Source organism: Canis lupus, chromosome 37 (genome assembly GCF_011100685.1).
Source record: "Canis lupus familiaris isolate Mischka breed German Shepherd chromosome 37, alternate assembly UU_Cfam_GSD_1.0, whole genome shotgun sequence".
NCBI lineage: Eukaryota > Metazoa > Chordata > Mammalia > Carnivora > Canidae > Canis > Canis lupus.
In genome coordinates this window covers 24774214-24797304 of record NC_049258.1, presented here as the reverse complement: position 1 = coordinate 24797304, position 23091 = coordinate 24774214, and the positions used below count along the sequence as shown (strand labels likewise).

General features: G+C 42.3%; 1 protein-coding gene across 1 annotated transcript in view; it reads right to left on the bottom strand.

Annotated features, from left to right (window-relative positions):
- ARPC2 (actin related protein 2/3 complex subunit 2) overlaps positions 1-15532 on the bottom strand; it is a 29459-nt gene extending 13927 nt beyond the window's left edge. The window contains 5 exon segments of the mRNA XM_038585714.1: positions 976-1021; positions 5201-5313; positions 7407-7441; positions 15080-15161; positions 15376-15532. Of these exon segments, the coding sequence (XP_038441642.1) occupies positions 976-1021; positions 5201-5313; positions 7407-7441; positions 15080-15153 (268 nt within the window). The 5' untranslated portion in view covers positions 15154-15161; positions 15376-15532.
- Positions 15533-23091: the final 7559 nt, after the last annotated feature.

Sequence of the window (23091 nt, the reverse complement as noted above, 5' to 3'; positions counted from 1 at the left end):
TATTCTTCATGGACTGCAGTTAATGCTTCTGCCCACAGTACTCCTAATAACAAGTTTCATCCCAAAGACCTATCTCTGTATTTGATATTTTGTTTCCAGAGCATACAGAAGACAGGGAAAGGTCTTCCACTAAGAGTGGTGAGGCATGTCATATTATAAGAAAACAAACAAGCAAACAAAACCCCCACAAAGGCTGAGGGAGGAAATAAGCTAGCAGAAGTAACCACTGTGGAAAGACAGACATGCCTACCTTCTTAGAATGATCTACAGAGACACCACAGGAATAAAATTCAAGTAATATTATGTTTAAAGGAACTTAACTACTTGGTCCTTATCTGGGGGGCAAGCTAAATGCCTCAGAATTTGAGACTACCACTTATTCACAAGGATGAAAATACTGTTCGTTTTTTTTTTTTTTTTTGTGCTTTAAATTTTCTATAAAGCAATAGATCATAGCTGTTGTAATCAAGGAAGGCCATGGTGCTTTTCAATTCCTCTGGCTGCAAAGAGGCTATTATTCTTCATTAGAAGAACGGATTAAAAGGAGGGGCTGAAATTTCTGTTCTTTGAATATGTGAGAATAGCTTCTCCAAATGTGCAGAGTACAGAAATGGTGTTACTAGGGGCTGGGGTGAAAATCAATGTTTGCTTAGTCTCAAAAGGCTAAGAGAAAATCACCATGAGAAAACAAGTGGCCCACTGAGCGCAAGTCACTTGGCTCCACGACATAAATGTTAAAAATGACATACATCAATTCTGCACACCACACTGTGTACCATTACTGGATAAAGCAAAGCCCCTTATAAACTAGTTTCATGGAGAGGGTTGAAGTGGGAACTGGGCTCAGGCAAAAATATTTGTAAAAGGAACAATATTTAAATGAAATGCTTTGGTTAAAAAAATAAAAAAAGCACAGTACAAAACAGGACAGGTATCTTCCCATGTCACTCCACAGTTGCTCACATGGCTACATACCTGATTCGGGATTTACCAAGAAACTCCCGTACACCCTCTTTAATAACTAGAAAATACAAAAACAAATGTTAATCCAAAGAGCATGATAATGCCATTTTTAAAGCACTGTATTTGCCAAGCTTCTTCTAAGCCAGAATTTTTCATTTGGCGGATGGGACACTGGACACATAAAGGGAAGCAGATTTAACTGAGTTACCAAGCAAGTCACTCATTGAACTGAGATTAAATCCAAAAGGTTAATCTAGGATCTGTTTTTAAATCAAGGCTCATCTTTTACTCTTTTAGGAATTGGTCACGCCCTATATATGTTCTGTTCTCCCCCAGACCATGTATTGCACACAATCACTTTTATTTTCAAGAGTGCTGAAGGGTGCCAAACCCAAGTGAAAGAAGATTATGTCAGTTATCAACTAAGTACAGGCCAAACCAGTAACCCAGGTAAGTGAAGAGATAAAACCAGAATTACTGGGAACAGATTCCAGTTAGCCTGCTTATCTTGTAAGCTTTAAAATTATTTAGCTCACCAACAGTTTTATGACAAAAGACAATAGATCATTGAAGCATAGCCATTTATTTACACTGGTGGGTCCACAGAAGGTTGTACTTTCTACATGTTTTGTTTGTTTGTTTGTTTCCCCAAAACTAATACTTACTGCTTGGCTACTCTCCAGCTTTGAGGAGTAAATGATAAAACAAGAACCCTTTTTATACCTTCCTATTTCTCTGTCAGTATAACTGGTTCACCTGGTAGAAACTGCTCCTAGGCTGACAGTTCAAGAAACAAACATTTTAGAAGGACTAGTTCAGATTTAAATGTTACATAGGCTATGGTAAGCAGAAGGCAGCTATCTGAAGACAGAAAAAAGTAAACATTAGAGCAATCAGAACTATTTAATCAGTCTTTATATGTTTAAGAGCAAAACAGACATGGCTGATTCTTAGCCCTCATTAAAAACATACTTAGGAGGGAGGGGGGTCGTCATTATTCTACAAGAAGGGAAAAACTGAGGCCAGTATTAACAGTATATGTAAGAGCAGTATGATGGGCTGCAGGATTTTGTATCTAGATGTTTTAGTCAATTTCTCAACACTACCTCACCACAAACACATTCATGATCCTCTGGAATTTTCTGGGATATCAAAAAAAAATTTAAAAAGGATACTTAATACAGAACAATCTACCAAGTTATAAGTAAACAAAAGCATTAACTTTTGTTTTAGTTTTAAGGGTTATAAATGCATGTTTTAAAGAATTCTATCAGCCAGAGAAAGCACTGCAAACATAGGCAGACTAGAGGGTAGCTCCATGTGAGCAGGAGCTCAGCCCTGCTCACTGTTGTGGTCTCTGCACCCACACATGTCCTGTGTATGGGGAGTTGCAATAAACAGAGCTTAGTCAATATTGATGTTTTCTTCTTCTTTTTTTTAAAATTTTTTATGATAGTCACACAGAGAGAGAGAGAGAGAGAGAGAGAGAGGCAGAGACACAGGCAGAGGGAGAAGCAGGCTCCATGCACCGGGAGCCCGACATGGGATTCGATCCCGGGTCTCCAGGATCGCGCCCTGGGACAAAGGCAGGCGCCAAACCGCTGCGCCACCCAGGGATCCCTGATGTTTTCTTCTAATCTTACTTTCAACATACCCTCTATAATGATAATTAAAAAAAAGCAACAGCAAACCATGTATTTTTTGTCCTATTTGAAAAAATTATCACAAGGTGAGGTTCCTTCCTTCCTGTTCTTAAATACTCTTTAATATTCCACATACTTATTTCACCACTTTCTTACAGCTGGAAGAAATTCTCTATCTGCAAACTATAGATAACAGAATAGATCTCAATGCATGACTTTGTGATCACACTTATTTGTATCCAGGCAAAAGATAAGTAATACCACATGCAGTTCCGATCTAGTGACCATGTAGCCACTGTGAGGTTCTCTCTTTTACAGAAGAGGAACTCAAAGGAGATGTTAAGGTCACAGAGTTTTGGTGGCACAGAGAGATCTGACCTTCAGGTGTCTTATATACACCACTTCTCCTAAAAGAGTCTGAGGGATGGGGTGGTGTATAACCAGGCGTATCTCATAAGAATTTTAACTAGCATGCTATCTCTGAGTCATAATAGTGTACTGTGTGCAATATGGGTACTTGGAAGAAGGGGAAATTAGACGTGGAAGAAAAAACCATTAACTCCTAAGATTTAGTTTAATTCCAAGCTTAATACTCTGAGATCTAAAAGGTTCTTAGAGCCAAATTTATACCCTGTTCAGCTCCTTCCACTTGGCAAAACCAGACAACGCTTCCGTGTTGATTCCACTTGTACTTTAAACCACAATTCACTTTTTCAATGAACGCCCCCCTCTTCCAAACTGACACCAGAAGATGCGTGGAGGCAACAACCCATCAGTCCTCACCATCAGATCTACCTGCCCTAGCAACAGAGGTTTTCTGCCTTGAAAAAGGGCCTGGGCTACGAAACAAGCTTCCTCTGGTTATCACAGACTAGTCACTGTTTAACCAACCCCAAGAGCCATTTACTGTGCACTCTGCTCCAAAACTCCGAATGTTACTTGCTCCACCCACTTGGGCGGGTGGGGTCGGTTCTTTGACCCTGCGGGAGCTACAAGAATAGCACTGTGTTTGGAGTTCTAGGGTATGGAAGGCACAGACTGGAAAGGAGGCTTAAGAAATCCAGCTTTAATGCTTTTTTTCCCTTCCAAAGATTATTATTATCACTGCACCTGCATCTTTAAAGAAAGAAAACTGTCTAGGGAAAATTTTGAGTTGTCTGTTTGAAGGTTTAACAATTCTTTTCAGGTAGTTATTTTATGGTTACTCAAAAGCAGGGCCACTTAATAGCCGCTTGTTTCCTTTTGTTCTTAATCTGGTAAAGAGAAGAGGTGGCCACTAACTTTTATAGAATAATCCTTCATATGTTTCTATGAGACTAGGTTTTCCTCCTTAAGCTTTTCTTTCAGGTAAAATCACCCTGAATACAAATTCTCTAGACATTTCTTCTTCCCTTGAACTTATGAGGCAAATCAGAAAAGGTTTTGGCTCTTCCCTTGAATTGCTGGGACAGATCAACTGCATATGAATAATTAAGAGAAATAATGGTCTATGATTTCTAGGATTGCATTTACTTAACATCAACTTTAATTTTTATACCAAAATATTACTGAGATAGATATTTTTTTTTTTTTTTTACAAACACCATTTTCATTGCGTAAGTTTTAAGTAATTCAAAAGGAATCACCCTTAATCAGAAAGAAACTAGAAATAGCTGTATCTTCATTAACTGGATTAAGGAGAACCTAGCTTGTTAAAACTAAAAGATATCTGAAAACTGATTCAGGAACTGAGTCATACTTCCTGCTTTGAGACCCAACCACAACGTGTGCTCACTGGTGTAACAACATTTTCTTTCTTCCATAAATGGTTCTACCCAGAGCAAGTATAGTTCAACAGGAACCAAACCTGCTACTTTAGCTATAGAAAAAAGCCAGTGAATAAGGCATGGCCATTAAGAATTTCAAAATGCACAGAGAGCCTTTCTATTTCCCCTGTGGTAGTCATAAGGAAGAAGAGAAACTCAAGGAGACCAGCTCTAAAGAAGTTTACATCAAAAAGGGTAGATTTGTACCTAAATTTCCAGAATGAGAAATTAAGACCATAAAATTTAAAGGCCAGAGCTATATACCTACTTCACAATATTATAGAAATAAAATGGAACCCATCTGATAGCTTTTTTTTTTTTTTTTTTTTTAAAAAGGCTCCACAACACAGAGCCCAATGCAGGGCTTGAACTCACAACCCTGAGATCAAGAGTCTGATACTTAACCAAATGAGCCACCCAGCTGCCCCATGATAGCTATTTTTATACTGGTCAAAGAATGTATTCTTTGGTGCATTTTTTGAGAACTAAAGTTTTGTTTTCATTGGTTAGGGAACATCTTTATTTTTCTAGAGTAGCAAACAAGTAAGCAAAGAGCCAAAGCTTTTTCTGAAAAATATGCTATCGTTATGGAAAATGAAGTCAAGAAGTCTTGACTGAAGTGAAGTCACTTCACTTCACATCTTGACTGAAAATGAAGTCAACCACTTCACTGGTTAAGTGGGCTAGCTGTCCAGAGTGATCAGTGCAACAGACCTTCTAGGAATGGCAAGCTACCAATAAAAGGTGAAGAGGAAACAGGAGTCCCAAGGAAAATGATGTAGAACATACCTCATCAGCACCATGTGCCTGAAGTTCCTTGTAGAATTTCAAAGAAATACTGACCATCACTTTTGTTTTGTCTCCATTAGGATTTGAAATATGATAGAGAACTCCATCAAAATCTGTGAAGAAAGTAAATAAAACTGATTAACTTGGGAATGGGGAGTAAGATCTCAAAACACTGGTCTGCCTTGTTACAGGACACAAGGAGGTCCCCCTTGGAAGTAGGCACATAAATAAAATGGTATTTATTTTAAATCCATACAGAAAGTCAGCAAAAAAACACTGGGATAAAACTATCAAGTACTTATCTCTTGGTTCTCTTCTAAAATTACAAAGCTATTCTTACCTTCATCATAGCTTGGTGCAGAAAGTTATTTTTTTTTTAAGATTTTATTTATTTATTCAAAAGAGAGAGAGAGAGAGAGACAGGCAGAGAGAGAAGCAGGCTCCATGTGGGGAGCCTGACATGGGACTCGATCCCTGGTCTCCAGGATCACACCCCAGGCTGAAGGCAGCGCTAAACTGCAGAGCCACTAGGGCTGCCCAGAAAGTATTTTTTTAAAGGTTTTATTTCTCTATTCATGAGAGACATAGAAGAGAGGGAGAACCATAGGCAGAGGGAGAAGCAGGATCCCTGAGGGGTGCCTGATGTGGACTCAGTCCCAGAACCCTGGGATTACAACCTGAGCCAAAGGCAGATGCTCAACCACTGAGCCACCGAGGTGCCCCTGAAAGTATTTTTTTTAAAAAAGCTTTTGTTGCGATGTATTTTATTTTATTTTTAATTTTTATTTATTTATGATAGTCACACACAGAGAGGGAGAGAGAGGCAGAGACACAGGCAGAGGGAGAAGCAGGCTCCATGCACCGGGAGCCCGACGTGGGACTCCATCCCGGGTCTCCAGGATCGCGCCCTGGGCCAAAGGCAGGCGCTAAACCGCTGCACCACCCAGGGATCCCGTTGCAATGTATTTTAAACAAGCCTAGATTATAACGTGTAATCAACTCTTAATTTCCCCCTGTGACTTCAATAATTATCAACACACGGCCAATCTTATTTCATTTAGATGCCCCCCTCAATGATTTATTCTAAAGCATATCCGAGACATCACATCATTTTATCCATAAATATTTCACAATGTATCCCCAAATAATAAAGAATTATTTATTTACTTTTTTTTTTTAAAGATTTTATTTATTCATGAGATATACACACAGAGAGAGGCAGAGACACAGGCAGAAGGAGAAGCAGACTCCCCTCAGGGAGTCCAATGTGGGACTCGATCTCTGAACTCCAGGATCACGGCCTGAGCCAAAAGCAGAGCTTAAGCGTCTCAAGAATTTTTTAGAAAGCACAGCCACAATACCACTACCATGCCTTAATTTTTAAAACCAATTTCTTAATATCAAATATCCAGTCAAGTGTTCAAATATTCTGCCTCAAAAAACCAAACCAAAATAAAAACAAAACCAAAAAACCCCACAATGGTTTTAAAATACTGTTGTCTTATTTGAATTAAGATCCAAGTAAGAGCCCCACACTGCGTTTGGTTATTAAGTTTCTTCTAAACTATATACAAGCCTCCCTTCTCTTTGGCTTCTACCTTCCTGCAGAGAGGATTTAACTGGTGTAGTTCCCGAAACCAGATGCTGAGAACCTCAGTTTAGGGAGATTTGACATTGCTAGTTAGTGGGAGAGGACAGGGATGGTGCCTAGCCTCCAGTCACAGCACTTCAGAACTGCAAAGTCTTCCCAGATCACCTAGTCAAATACCCTCACTATACAGAGGGTGACTGTTTTAACTCCATGAAGTCCACACAGCACATGAGTAGCATCAGTATCTAATTCTTAGTAGGGAACAGAAAGCAGTAACTTCTCTGACTTGAACAGGTCTCTAGTATTTTCCATGTTTCCCCACTACTCTAGTGTTGGGAAAACTGAGATGAAGGTTACTTGAAGACAGTAATTTAATATTTCCAAATTAAACAAACTTTAGTTTATACCACAACATTAAGCCCAAACCTCTGAGATATCAGTAGGTAACTTTACAAAGTTCAATAAATCCATAAATAATCATCTAAAGCAAAGATCTCAAAAAGCATTGACAATCAGGGGACAGTACTCCAAATCTCAAAACTTACTTTAGGAATGATTTTGTTTTCTATTTTTATATTGTGCCTTCTCTTACAGGGTTAAGGTAAGGACACTTACCTGCAAATGTTACTTCTACTGCTTCTGGTTTGTTACTGCAAAACAAAAGAAAAGTTCCTTAGTAAAGATAGTTGTATTGCTGCTGGCCTTCAAAAGGACTCACAAAGACCCCTGAGCTTTACTTCAGATTGGAGCATTCTGGACCAATCTTATGCTTACTGCTGACCTGAGTACACAATTTGCTTCCTCAGGTACCTGAACCTTTAGGCTCACTTAAGGTAGAGGATACAAAAAGGCAGCAGGACAGACACAGCTTTTGTTTTTCAGCTGCTGTCCAATCTCTGTCATGGTTGGTGTCTTACCTCTAGTTTTGAATTCCTTAGGACTATGATACACACTTTTGCATATATATAGGAACTACCAAATGCTATCTTTTGATCAATGTCTCCCCCACAGGACAGGAGTGATGGAAGTAGAGGTAGTACATTCCACAGGAAAGCTGCTAAACAGAATGCAGAATGGTTTTAATTTACTGAAGATGAAAGCATAATTTCAGTCCATAAAACAAGAAGTTCTATACCATTTCAAAGACAATCTGGAAGTCTTCCTACACGTCTTTCTCTCTCCCTTTATGTCACCAAAGTACTCACCACTCTCCTTCAGGAAGCCCTCTTTCACTGGTTCTACTCTAGTTTTGTTTGGTTTTGTTTTGTTTTGAAAATCCACTTTCTATGGAAGTGCAGCACAAAACAACACTGTGGAATCACTGAGAACAGTCAAGACATCAATTTTCCACCTTCAGCTTTTCATCAGGACCATGTTTTCAGACAAATTAACACTGCACGCTTTTATTTTTTCACCTATTCATCTATAAAATGGGAGAATACAAGTGATCCTACTGACCTTATAGAACTACTAAAGATAAAGAGAACAGACACAGAATAACCTATCCTGGCAGGCAATGAGGACAGCCTGATACTTTCTGTGCAGCTCCTAGCTCAGCCTGGTACAGAAACTTCTACTTGATAAATGCTGCTGAGTTATTACCTAGAAAGCATGACATACATACTAGCTATACACAATAATTGTTAATTAACCTCCTGTGAAAAGCCACCTTACATGATTTCCCCACTTCTCCTCAAAACCCAATGGTAGGAAACAAAGGAAGACTCCAAGGTTTTATCTCTAGCTACCTAGGACTGCAATGATTCCACTTTGTTTTATGGACCAGCAGACAAGACACACACATTTCCCCAATTATTCTTGCCTAATTTGCTCAAGACCACACCATCAAGTACATCTCTTTTATACTACCTCCGCTCCCTTACCTGTAAAGAGAACCACAACTGAGCTGCCCTCTAGGGTTGCTGGGAAATAATGGAATATGTGGCGTGGTTTATGAGTGTTAAAAAGCTGCTGCAGATGCTACACAATACCTTTCCAGGAAACTGGCTTCTACGAAGCATACGTTAGCCCTGCTGAAAAATCAACCAATACAAGTCACATACGGAGTTCCACTCTACTCCTTCATGGCCATCCATGTGACTTAGGAAAATCGCTCTGGGAGACTCTAAGAATGGAAGCATCAAGTGGGTTTATGGAGAAGCAATGAGTTTAGAGTATGATGAAAAGAATGAGATGAAAACTTAAACTGATTCTGATCTTTCATTAGAAACTGTAGCCAGCAAAGACAATGAATGGCCAACCACCATTCCTCACCTCTAAAAAACAAGAGCAAAGGAAGAAGCAGCACAAACATTAATCTATGGCTCACTTGAATGAAATATGAAGAGGCTGCACAATGGGAGGAAGCATGGAAGTCTATTTTCCTGGGAAAGGGTGGCTATGCCAAAAAGTCAGGGTGGAGGCTTGTAAAAGTCCGTATTACATCACTTAGTAGGTAGCTGGGTTTTTTTATTTTTTAAATCCTTAGACTTTAACTCAGTCAACAAAGGACTGAGTTCCTCACTCTCCTACTTTATCAGCAGACTGAGAAAAATTAGGTATAAATAAAAACCCTAAGGGTTGCAAGCTGTAAACATTAAAGCAAAATAAAACAAAACCACAACTTTTTTTTTTTTTTTTTTTTTTTAAAGTAGGGTCCACACCTAGCACTGAGTCCAATGCAGGGCTTGAACTCATGATCCGGAGGATCCAGACCTGAGCTGAGATCAAGAGTTGGACACTAAACTGACAACCACCCAGGTGCCCCCAAGCTATCAACATTTTAACTAAAATTATGAACTTCTCTAGGCTGTAAAGTTCCCCAAGCAGATCCCCACTGGGAGAAGTTGCTTAGGAAGAGGTATACTAAGTGGTTTGCTGCTTGACTTGGGAATATTTGTCAAATCACTGCCATTAATATTTTAGTTTACTATTTATGGCTACACAATAGGTTATAGAGGAGACAAGCTGTAGAGAAGAACATTTGGCCAAAGGAGTGTTCCTGAGAGGTCATGTGGGAATTACAACTCTGTACCCCAACAAATAGACCATACCAAGAGTGAAATATACCAAACAGGATGGCATGTCAATTACTAAGACCAGGTGTTTGTTTCCCCAGAAAGACTGGTCTGGGCGAAAGTGTACCTCTAACAAGCCCAGAAGATAAATGGTTCAAGTTTTTTGTTTTGTTTTGTTTTTTTGTTTTACCATCTGGTAAAGTTTCAGATGCTGGGAATGAGGTTAATTAATCACAATAAAAGGAAGGCCTTTAGCATTGACTGTTCAACTCAAGTCCTGTCACCTACTGGCTAAAAACCATACCCAACGTGGCTCAGATGTTGCTGAGCCTCAGGATCCTTTTCTAGAAAATGAAGATTAAAAGGTTGTTGTGAAGATTAATTGAGATGACATGTGTACAGGAAAGTTTCCCAACCAGTGTCTTGTGACTAAGTTACAGACATGATGAGATAATGAGCCTCACAGCCCTCAGGGGCAGCCCGGTAGCAGGATCTCTAGGCTAGACCATTTACTCAAATTTGCCATGCAAGTATGTTCTGTGTATGACAGATCATAAATAAGGTTAGAAGTCAGTGAAAGATATCTGCACAATGCTTCATGCATACGTCTACTCCCTCCACAACTCTCAAGAGCCCTAGTTTTCTCAACTGTAAATGGGAACTGCACATTTTAAAATCAAATGGAATTATGATTTCAAAGCTTATAGCAAATAAGCTATTTGCTTATTTGTCTAATTCATAGACAGTGATTGATGAATCAGTTTTTCTGACGGAGTCAGAAAAGACCAGACTTTGAAGTCATGGTTGGAAGAAGTCGTGGGACTGTGCTAACTCCCAGAATCACGAATTGGTCAGCACTACAAGGAGAAACAGAACCCTGTTAGTATCAGTGTTGTAATGTCCAAAATCCTAGAACAAACCAGCTAGATAAATCCTCAGGGTAACTGACTGGATTGCACAGGACACAAACATACTCAATTCATCCAGATGGGTTTCAAAAGCTATTCTTAAAATCCTTAGGATAAATTTTCTTCTATCCTTTTTGTAAGGAAGCTTCTAAAATGTCACCAATCAATAAAGGACTCCTGACAGTTGCATTTTCCAATCTTCTTTTCTTGTTAAGATTTTGGAGTTTTTACTCCTGAATGCATCCAATTCTCCATTTGGGCATTTATGTCCCTCTTCTACTTACCCCTTCTATGAGCTGAACGAAAGGAATTACTGAATTCTGCTATTTCACTATAAAGTTTTTGATCACTCTTCTGTAATTCCCCTATAAGGCTCCCATCATCCAATTTGAGCAAAGACCAAAAAATTGTCTACTCTCTAAGCCGTATCTCAAAATATGAAAAACCAACATGATTAAAAGCAGATTCACACAGCATCAGAATAGTGATAAATTAAGCACCTGAAGAAACAAAGATCCATTCTGCCTGGCCTCATCCATTCCTCAAAGAGAATATTTACTGAGCTAACTATATATACAATGAGGATGCTGGGAAAGAAAGACAACCAAAGTGATAGGCCCTGACCTTAAGGAGCCATCAGCATAGCTCTAGGACTTCATGCACAAAGCAATGCCGAGGTCAGAAGCTAGGCAGCAGTGTGCAACTGTAATGACCTGTAAAAAGACCAACCAGACATTTCCATTCCTTCTGGATGCTTAATGTCCCAATTCCGTATCACTTCAAACCAGTCTGTCTCTCTGAGGACATATGCAGCATATTTAGGAATGAGAACAAGGTATCAGCAAGATTTAATTTATTCCTTTCTCAAGTTTCTCCTCCCACGGTCTTTGCCCACCCCAACTGGCACCGCTTGCTTACTGAGCTTCACTCCCCCTCACACAACCACAGAGCCCCACAATATGCACAGCTGTGGCAAGAAGCCAGCATGTACTTAAAAGCAACAGCAATTTGCATCTGACAGCATTTCCTCAATTCTGGACTTCAGACTGTAAGTTGACAGGCCTAGTTTTTGAGGCTGAAAAGGTTCTTGGTGTGTATACAGTAACAAAAAAATTAAATTAATTTGCCAGATTACTTCTGCTTTAATTGGGCATCTGGGTAAGAATTCCTAAATGAAAAGGTAATGCTGTTGACAAGACCTGCATGAGCTTATTTGCAGTGCTGAGCATGGCTTCTTCATCAGCATATTCTCTTAGTGTGTAGGCTGTTGGGGAGACAGTTTACTAATAATTACCATTTTGTGACGATATATGAATTGTTCCAATAAGCCATTTTCCCAGAAGTGTGGTAGGAAAAAATTAAAAGCAATTTGTTGGGAATGAATCTTAGGCTTTTGGAACTGCCTCCAAATTAAAAGGTGATCATGCCTAAATGTTCAACGTTTAGATAACAGAGCTGTTTTACCCAAAGCAAGTTTAGAGTCTTAGACTCTTACTTAGTACTAGGATGTCACAGGCAAGAAGACTTAGGAGGATGGTGTGAGGCATCGTTTAAAAAAAAAAAAAAAATCAACCTCTGGAGGAAAATTACTGCAACTGTATACTGAAGCATATACCACAGAACTATTTTTAAGACTATCTCATGCTTGCATTTTCAGTAGCTGCAATGGTCCTAGTGCTGTTTTACAGACTTTCTGCAATAATGGAAATGTTCTACTTGTGGGCTCTCCAAATATGGCTGCTACCAGGCACATGTGGCAACTGAGCACTAGAACTGTGGCTGGTGTGAGGGGGAACTTAATTTTAGTTTTATTTCACTTTCTTATTTAAACTTAACCAGCCACATGCAGCCACCGGTTATTGTACTGGACATCACAGAGTTGGGAGAGATTCACTCAGGAAAATGCTGCTCTGAACCCCTAAGTTCCCCAACTGGTTTGTCCTGAGAAGCAAAGCCAGGTGGAGCTGCCCCGTCCCAGCAGGTCCCCCCACTGGCAAAGCCATTCCGATTTCAGGGTTTCTTCTGCAAGCTACTTCTCTTCATTAATGTCTTTCTCCCATCGCCACCCTAACACACCTCACCCTTCAGCTCCTCTCTTGCCAACAGGCTCTTTCAGAAAGGCCTCCTTTCTCTGTCCCTGCTTGGTAGAATCCCATAAATGTTTATGATGATCACACTAGTCATTTCTTGCTGGAAGTTCTGGTGTAGTAGGCATGCGCCTTAATAAATAACGTTAACTCCTTCACTGCTGCCTCACCATGTAGGCCTGGAAACTCACTGCGAGCTTAGAGGCCAGCTCCTGCTAGCTGTTAACATCTGCAATCCCAAGAAAGCTCTACCTCCTAGGCCTGATATCCGGGTCTCTTTTCAAAGGTTTTCAGAGTGCTTTTCAGCAGAACATGTTTTTAAGCCCACGTATTGAAAGTAGCATCTCAAAGAGAAGACAGGCCAGACTAAAAGCCAAAACTTGCCCTGCCCCAATATCCAACATCGCTATAACATATACTTTGTTGAGAAATGTCCTAGAAGTTCTAACTTAGGCTTCCAGACTTGAGTGCCTATTTTAATTCCTCTGAAACGATATTTTGTAAGAGTTATAGTTTTCTAAAAGGAAAAGGGTGGATGGTCTGGATAATGAGCTTCATTTTGGAATCACAAATACACAAATAGATGTGAATGTACTTCTACACTACAAGGCAGGCTTCTACTTGAAAATGAACAGGCATTTATCTTGTAGATCAGCTTATAACCACATAGGTCTCATTCTTTGCTAGTCTGGACTCGAGAATGCGCTTAACAGGTTCATCTGTGAAAATGCAGAAGTTAATTTAACTTCCTCCTATGTGCTACACTGCTCAAAAAAGTACCCAGCAATCACCCAAAATAAGACTCGGAGCTGATTCACTCAAACATTTAAAATGCAAAGGAACTGGTAAGTGAGGCTGAAGACAAGAAGCAAGTTAGCTTAAAATATAAGTAACTGCAGCCCCTGGCAGGAAACAGTAGCTCTTGCTTACTGTAAGCCTCACTTCAAGGAAAGCCATGCTTTGCTTTACAGATAAAACCTGTGACCTTACAAAAGAGATAGGAGACTCAATATATTCAATTTAAGGGGTGAGCTAGAAGCACTTTTCTTAATGCCTCCAAGCCACAAGTTCATTAGGAGCACTTAGAATTTCCCCTCCACCAATGCTCTCCCGGCCACTTACTTTTCTATCCCTAGTTCCCAGTTCACCAGCAAGTGGGCACTTATTTCCTCAACTGTGCAACCAAGAGGCGAGGCCCCAGCCTCAGGATGTGGAAACGAGGCAGAGGGACTGGCTACAGGCGACCGAAAATCAGAAGCTAAAACCAGATCCCTGGCTCACGTTTTAAATATTAAAAAAAGCAAAGAAGCTTTGGAGGAGGAGGAGGAGGAGGAGGAGGAGGAGGAGGAGGAGGAGGAGGAGGAGAAGGAGGTTGTTTTCCACTGATGCTTGCGTTTCACAGAGAAGGCTGCCTTGGAAATATGTGCTAAGGCTACCTTTAAAAAGGCCACTGGTAAATTTAAAAAAAAAAAAAAAAACAGGTTATCTGAGAACTTTATAGACTTTGGATGCCTCTGAGTGTGTACCTGGGCCGGGATTACCACTCAAGAAATCACAGGCCAGGGGTCTTGTATAAGAGTTTAAAAGATAAATGGGTGGGGAGAGGAGTATTAGAACCTCAGAAGAGAGATAAGGGAGGGGTGCGGATGGGGAGCCTATCTGCTTTGCTTGAGAAATATGTAACAAAATGGCCAGTGTGTCTTATGTCTTACGGTAAGGTTCGGGGAAGGGAAACTAGAGAAGTCGCGTTTTTCCGGCTGCAAGCCTGGGTCTGCTTTCTGCTCCTTTAGACGTGGGGGTGGGGGTGGGGGTGGGGCCGGGGCCGGGGAGCGAGGAGGCCGGCGGGGATCTGGGCCTGCACCTTCTGCCCTCCTCCAGTCCCGGGAATTCCTGGCAACTCCTTCCAGCCCAACCCCAAACGGGCTTTCTCGGGGTTCAGAACAATGACGCGGGGTGCAGAGGGAGGGGGCCCGCTCGCTCCAGAAGGCAACGGGGTCCTCGGCCGCAGCTGCCCGCACGTCCCCCAGGTCGCCTGCCCTCTGGCACGCGCGCCCCGGTGCCCCGCCGCTTCCGCATCCCTCCTCCGAGCCTCTCCCCACGCATCTCGGCCCCTCACCCCGCCGCGCCCAGTCGCCTCCCACGATCACCGCGCCGGGGCCGGACCCGCGCCCAGCCGGGCCTCCGCCCTCGTCCCCGCGAGCGACCCCGCGGACCAGCCGGGGGTCCACGCCGCCGCCCCCGCCCCCGCCGCCCACCGGCCCCGGGCGCGCGCTCACCCGGCGGCCGCGTTCTCGAACTTGAGCGCGAGCGTCTCCTCGATGATGCGGTTGTTCACCTCCAGCAGGATCATGGCGGCGGCTGCCCCGGGCAGGGAGGGAGAGACGAGGGAGGGTGAGGGTGGGTGAAAGGGAGGCAAGGACGGAGGGAGCGGCCCCGCTGCCCCCGGAGGAGGGGGGGTGGGTGGGGTAGGAGGTCAGGGGCGAGGGGACCGGGGCCGGGGCCGGGGGAAGGCGCAGACGCGCGCTCGCCCTCCTACGCGCGGGCTGCGGAGTCACCCACCCACCCGACCGACCTGGCCCCCGAAGCCTGAACCCGCCTGCCGAGCCGCCGCCGCCGCCGCCGCCGCCGCCGCTGCCGCCTCACCTACAAGCCCGGTCCCCGCCCAGCCCCCGGCTCCAGCCGGCCACTTCCGCTCTCACACCCACTTCCGCTCGCTGCCCGGACGCGCGGCCCCGCGGCGCCATTTCCGCTTCGACCCCTCGCGCACGCGCACGCGCACGCAGGGGCGCCGCGGAGGCTGGGCTGGCGCATGCGCGACCCCCCCCATCATCCCGGGTCCCCGCCCCCCCCGCCTCGCTTGGGGCTCGGATGCCCGCGGGTCTGTCCAGCCCCTCCCTCCCGCTCGTCCCGGAGGTCCAGCTCCAGCCTTCGGGTCCTGTCGGGTCAGGGACGCGGTGAGTGTCGCCCGCGTCGTCTCCCGGCCGGCTCGTGGCTCTCAGCTCGTCGCTGTGCCCCTCGTGCGGCGCTAAGGGCTGTCGGGCGGCAGCGTCGCGAATCCATGGGCTCGTGCTCTGTGCGGGGGGTACAGCGACGAAGGCACGGACGTCCTGCCCTCGTGGGGTCGACAGTCTGGTCGAGGGAGCGTGACCGACTAACCCTCGGTTCAGAACTACACACAGTTAGACCGGCAGTGAGGAGCCCCCCGGGTGAATGGGCCTCCCTGGGTTCCTCACGCCTGCATCTCTGTGCCTGGGGGGCTGGTGTGGGTGCCACGCACGTGGTCCCTGGCCTCGACACCCTCCCCATCCGTTGCACACGTGCATACTGACCGCGTGCGGGGTCTGCGCCTTCTGCGTGTGCGCCTTGCCCTGTGCTTTCCTCCTCCAGGGGGAATCTTAACAAACTCCGTGGAGTCTCTCCTACACGCGTGGACTTATTTTCTGCTATGTACCCCCCAAAAATGAACAAAAACTAGCCCCTGTCATCAAGGCCCAGACAGCTCTTTGTTGTTGTTGTTTTTTTTAATGAACATTTTTAAACATTTAGAATCCAAAGTGATTTTATTATTTATTTGTTTTGGGGGGAGAGAGAGTGCCTGGGCACGGAGGGGCAGGGGCAGAGGGAGAGTGAGAAGCAGACTCCCCCGCTTGAGCGGGGAGCCAGATACTGGGGGATGGATCCCAGGACCCTGACATCACAACCTGAGACGAAGGGCAGCCGCTTAACTGACTGAACCACCCAGGCGCCCCACCAGGCAGCTCTATAAAACAGATTCTTACGTGCTAATACTTTAGCATTAGTGTTTATTGAACTAAAATAATGCACAAACGCGGTGTAAAAATGTATAGGTAAACTAAAAGTCTCGTAATGAAAAAAAAAAAAAAAAAGCAGTTCCCTGGCCTACTTTGTAAATGCAGTATCTTCAACTCTTACATATTCTGATTCCATCCATAAATCAAAATACATACTTGTACTGTTAATTCTTGATTTGTTAATTTTAAGCATTATCTGTTGACTTCCTGCCCTGATAGATAAGAACCTGATAGATAACCACTCAGGCTCAGTTGGTTAATCTGTCTTTGCTCAGGTTGTGATCCTGTGGTCCTGGGATGGAGCCCCCCATCAGGGATCCCTGCTTGGTGGGGAGCCTGCTTCTCCCTCTCCCTCTGCCTGCCACTCCCCCTGCTTGTGCTCTCTTTCTCTGTCAAGTTAATAAAATCTTTTAAAAAACAGAAGAACTTGGTCTTTCACTTCTGCCCTTGCCCTCTGCAAAGTTATGTAATAATTTTTGGTGAAACCAATAATAAGCACTTAAATTATAATGTATGCAAATATCGTTCACTGATGAGCCCTGAAGTCCACTACATCCATGCCTTCTAACTTATACAACCCTTTATTTTCCTTAGACCCGATTATTGCCTTTTTTCTCTTACTTGTCAATTTTGTATATTATCTACAGTTGCCTGCCTGTCCCCTCTTCAGGTGCTCTAAGACTCTGTCAAAGTCTAGCAATATTTCCAATATACTCAAATACATAAGTTCCACTTTTTCTCTAGAGTCTTTGTCCCAGAGTGCCTCCTTTCTCTTGTTTCAATCTGGATTGACTGCTCTCTAGACTTACTGTTGTCATTCTGGGATTTTCCTTCACTGCTGTTCTGGGCTGTTTTGTCAATTTCCTGGACAAATTGTCAATGACAGTTGTCATTCTGGGATTTTCCTTCACTGCTGTTCTGGGCTGTTTTGCCCATTTCCTGGATCCCAGGTTTTCCTTTCTTGGTTTATGTGTTTTGCTAAAGCATCTTCTCCAGTAACTTCCTAAGGAAGGAACTTAAGAGATATGTTGTTGGAATCTGCATATTTGAAAATATCTTTATTTATTTTTTTTTTAAGTAATCACGTCCAAAGTGTGACTCTTACTCAGGACCCCAAGATCAAGAGTCATGTGCTCTACTGACTGAGCCAGCCAGGGGTCCCCATATTTGAAAATATCTTTATTCTAACACTTTAATTGTAGTTGGACTGTGTTAAGAAGAAACCCAAAATGGTGCTACTTAGGCCAGTTCACCAACCTGGGGCTTAATACCTAACCGAATTATGCTTTCAACCTTCCCCAGAAATGTAGTCTTAAACATTAGGAATTTTCTGGTGGGAGTCGGGAAGAATGCTTTGAATCCCAGCTGACTTCTGCTTAATCTCACTATTAGCCCATTGCCTTCCTGCTGCCTTCCATGGGTTAAAGTCTATAAAAAATGAATCTTTGGTGGTAGTAATGGAGGAAGGGGTGGAAGTAGGGTGAGTGGGGTGGGAAAGGCAACAATCCTTTACTAGTGGATTTAGAAGACTAAAGACTTTTGATATGGCTTTTCTTCCTATTTTCTTTATCTTGCTTTTGGTTTATTTAAATTTATGACTAATAGGAGCTATGTCTTTGTACTACCACCCACTTTTCTTGAATCTTAACATATTATAATTAAACTTACTTCAGAGGTTTTAAAAAAATAAGTGTAGTGGAAACTTCCCTTGAATCCAACCAGATTCCTTTCCTTTCACCCCTTTTCCTTAACACTTAGGGCCTAGAGGTGGTATCAGCTTGTCTGCTGTTAGTCCTGGCTTACTGCATTCTCTTGTGGTTCCTATACATCCATGCTTTGTTTTTTTCTTAAGATTTTATTTATTTATGAGAGAGAGAGAGAGAAAGAGAATGAGCAGGGTGAGGAGCAGAGGGAGAAGAAGCAAGCTCCCTGCTGAATAGGAAGCCCAATGTGGGGCTTGATCCCAGGACCCTGAGATCATGACCCGAGCAGAAGGCAGATGCTTACCTGACTGAGCCACCCAGGTGCCCAACATGTATGCTTTGTAAATAGCCTTTTGTAAACAGCCCCTCTTCTTTTTTTTTAAATTTTTTAAAAATTTTTATTTATTTATGATAGGCACACACACACAGAGAGAGAGAGAGAGGCGGAGACATAGGCAGAGAGAGAAGCAGGCTCCATGCACCAGGAGCCCGATATGGGATTCGATCCTGGGTCTCCAGGATCACGCCCTGGGCCAAAGGCAGGCACTAAACCGCTGCGCCACCCAGGGATCCCAACAACCCCTCTTCTTAAGTCTCCTGTCTATTCTTTGTAGGATCAAGATTAGTACAGGTTGGAGAGTGATATCATAGAAGATAGTGAAGTCAGGAAACTCCAGGAATTGGTCCTTTCACTGAAACAATTACTGAGGTGGCAAGAGCTGTCAGAGTAAATTATTTGTAACTGTAGAGTCTAGTTAAACACTTGAAGCATCTAGGGAAATCTTTAATGAATAAAAATGCTGGTGACTTTTGGTGAGTCTTAATGTTTCACATAGCAGCCACCATCCCTCACCCCCAAAGCAAGTAATCATATGGATGGCATTCCACATCTCTGGTATGACTTGCTTAATCAAGAGTGTGAGCAATAGGGACCTGTCCTCCAAAAAATCAGGTTTCTGTGTTTTGGTCTGCTTGGCAGTTTGCTAATGGATGTGCACAGAGGCTGGTCATTGTTTCAACTTCAATAGGCTGGGCAGAAGTGATTTCCCCATGGTATCAATTAAGAATCTTTAAAGAAACAGAACACTCATTTTTTTATCCTTTCCTTTTCTGGATTCATGCATTCATGAAAATCTCTGTCAGGTCACTGGATGACTAAAGAGATAATAAATTGAGGCTTCAGTAACTATACACAATAAAGACTATTTAGTCTTTGCAAAAAATAGTGTGAGAAAAGCATGAAATAAGCAGATGACTGCAAGCTTCATCATACAATAATAACAATCCCTATGTGTGAGAGGATCTGATCCATAGTTACCACTTTAACATTCAAAATGCCAATTCTCACACAAAATTGCAACGAAACAGTAAAGTATGGCCTATTCATAGTGAAGAAGAAGAAGAAGAAGAAGAAGAAGAAGAAGAAGAAGAAGAAGAAGAAGAAATTGATAGAAACAATCCCTGAGGAAACCCAAACATTAGACTTACTAGAAAAATATTTAAATAAACTCTCTTAAACATACTCAAAAAGCTGAAGGAAGCCATGGACAAAAAACTAAAAGAAATGAGGTGAATGATATATGAATAAATATATAATATAAATAAAGAGATAAAAATTATAAATAGGAACCAAATAGAAATTCTGGACCTGAAAAACAGAAGAGGAGTTTATCAGAAGAGTTGAGTAGGCAGAAGGAAGAGTCAGCAAACTTAAAGATAGAGCACATTAAAATTACCTAGTTTAAGGAGCAGAAAGCAAAGAGAATAAAGAATAATGAACAAAGCCTGAGGGACATATGGGACACCATCAACAATATCAGCATACACATTATGGGAACCCCAGAAGCAAAAGAGAAAAGGGGGGGGGATATTTGAGGAAATAATGGTGACAAAATTTATACATTTGTTGAATATTATGAATATACACCAGCTGGTAAGCTCAAAAAACTCAAAGTATGATAAATGCAGAGATCCACACTATAGTACATTATAACCAAGCTGTTGAAAGCTAAAAACAGAAAATCTTGAAAGTAGCAAGAGAGAAGTGGTTCATCATTTACAAGGGATCCTCAATTAGATTTAATGCTAATTTTTCATCTGAAAACACAGAGGTCAGAAGGCCTTGGAATGATCTCTTTAAAGTGCTGAAAGAAAAAAACTATCAACCAAGAATTCCATATCCAGAAAAACTATCCTTAAAAAGTGAAGAAGAAATTAAGACATTCCCAGATAAACAAAAACTAATGAAATTCATTATTGATAGACCTGCCATACAAGAAGTGCCATCAAGAGACCTTCAGGCTGAAACAAAAGGGCACTAGATGGTAACCTGAAGTATTATGAAGAAATCAAGATTATTGGTAAAGGTAACCACACAGATAAACATAAAAGCTACTATTATAGTATTTTTGAATGTAACTCCTCTTTGTATTTCCTATATGATTTAAAAGCCAAAGGTAGGGGATCCCTGGGTGGCGCAGCGGTTTGGCGCCTGCCTTTGGCCCAGGGCGCGATCCTGGAAACCCGGGATCGAATCCCACGTCGGGCTCCCGGTGCATGGAGCCTGCTTCTCCCTCTGCCTGTGTCTCTGCCTCTCTCTCTCTCTCTCTCTCTGTGACTATCATAAATAAAAAAAAAAAAAAAAAAAAAAAACTTAAAAGCCAAAGGTAGAAAATAATTCTAAATCTATGTTAACAAACACACAATGTATGAAGATGTCACTTGTGACAATGAGAAAATAAAGAGGAGATGGAGCTGGATAGAAGCAGAGTAAAGGTATGCTATTGAAGTAAATTGATATCAATTCAAACTAGATTTAATTTATTTATTTATTTATTTATTTATTTATTTATTTATTTATTTATTTATTTTAAGAGACATAGAGAAAGATAGGTAGGGAGGGTCAGAGGGAGACAGAGAGAGAGAGAGAGAGAGAGAATCTTAAGCAGGCTCCAAGCCCGGCATGAAGCCAGCCAGCGGGCTTGATCTCCTACCCTGATTATCATGAGCTGAGCCAAAATCAAGAGTCAAATGCAAAAAAAAAAAAAAAAAAAAAAAAAGAGTCAAATGCTTAACTGACTGAGCTGCCCAGGTGCTCCTCAAACTAGATTTTAAAAATAAATTTAGGAGGTGCCTGGGTGGTGCAATTGGTTAAATGATTGACTCTTGGTTTGGGCTCAGGTCATGATCTCATGGTCATGGGATTGAGCCCCACATTGAATTCTATGCTCAGTGCAGAGTCTGCTTGAGATTCTCTCTCCTTTTTTTCCTGTTCTTATCCTGCTCATGCTCATGCTCTGTCTCTTAAATAAGTGAATAAATCTTTTTTTTTATTAAGTCTTTATTTTTTAAGATTTTATTTACTCATGAGAGACACATACAGAGTGAGGCAGAGACACAGGCAGAGAGAGAAGCAGGCTCCACGCAGGTAGCCCCATGTGGGACTGGATCCCAGGTCCCCAGGATCATGCCCTGGGCCGAAGGTGGTCCTAAACCACTAAGCCACGGGGGCTGCCCAAATAAGTGAATAAATGTTAAAAATAAAGATAAGGGGGATCCCTGGGTGGCTCAGCAGTTTAGCGCCTGCCTTTGGCCCAGGGTGCGATCTTGGAGACCCGGGATCGACTCCCACGTCGGGCTCCTGGCATGGAGCCTGCTTCTCCCTCCTCCTGTGTCTCTGCCTCTCTCTCTCTCTCTCTCTCTTTCTCTATGTCTATCATAAATAAATCTTAAAAAAAAATAAAGATGGGGTGCCTGGGTGGCTCAGTCGTTTAAGTGTCTACCTTTAGTTCAGGTCATGATCTTGGGGTCCTGGGATCAAGCCGCAAGTCAGGCTCCCTGCTCAGTGGAGAGACTACTTCTCCCTCTCCCTCTGCCCCTCCCCACAGTTCGTGTTCTTTCTTTCTGTCTCATATAAATAAATAAATAAATAAATAAATAAATAAATAAATAAATAAATCAAATCTTTTAAAAAATAATACATTTAAGATGTCAATTGATAACCAAGATAATAACTGGAAAAATGTATGGAAAAGGAAACAAAGAAGGAATTAAAGTTCCTTCGGTACAACAAGTACTGTATTTCTGGGACAAATCTCACTAGGTAATGGTATGTACAAGAAGTACAGTAGAAGAATCAGTCAAACAAAAGAAGGCAGTGTTGGAGGAAATAAAAAAAGATATATAGAGGAAACAATACATAGTAGAAGTAAGTCTTTATCAGTAATCATTTAAAATGTAAATAGAAGAAATCCACTTTATTAAAAGACAAAGATTGGTAAAATGAATTAAAAAACCATGATCTAACCATATGTTGCTTACAAGAGACTCATTTTAGATCCAAAGACACAAAAAGACTGAAAGTGAAAGGATAGAAAAAGATATTCCATGTGAATACTAACCAAAAGAGATCTGGGGTGGTTCTATGAGTATCAGAAAAGTAGATTTTTTAAAAAAGATTTTATTTATTTATTCATGAGAGACAGAGACAGAGAGAGAGAGAGAGAGAGAGGCAGAGACAGGCAGAGGGAGAAGCAGGCTCCACACAGGGAGCCTGATGTGGGACCCGATCCTGGGACTCCAGGATCACACCCTGGGTGGAAAGCAGGCGCTAAACCTGCTGAGCCACACAGGCATCCCAGAAAAGTAGATTTTAAGTTAAAAGTTGTTAACAGGAGGAACACTTGGGTAGCTCAGTGGTTGAGCATCTGCCTTCAGCTCAGAATGTGATACTGGGTCCGGGGATCAAGTCCCATATTGGGCTCCCTGCAAGGA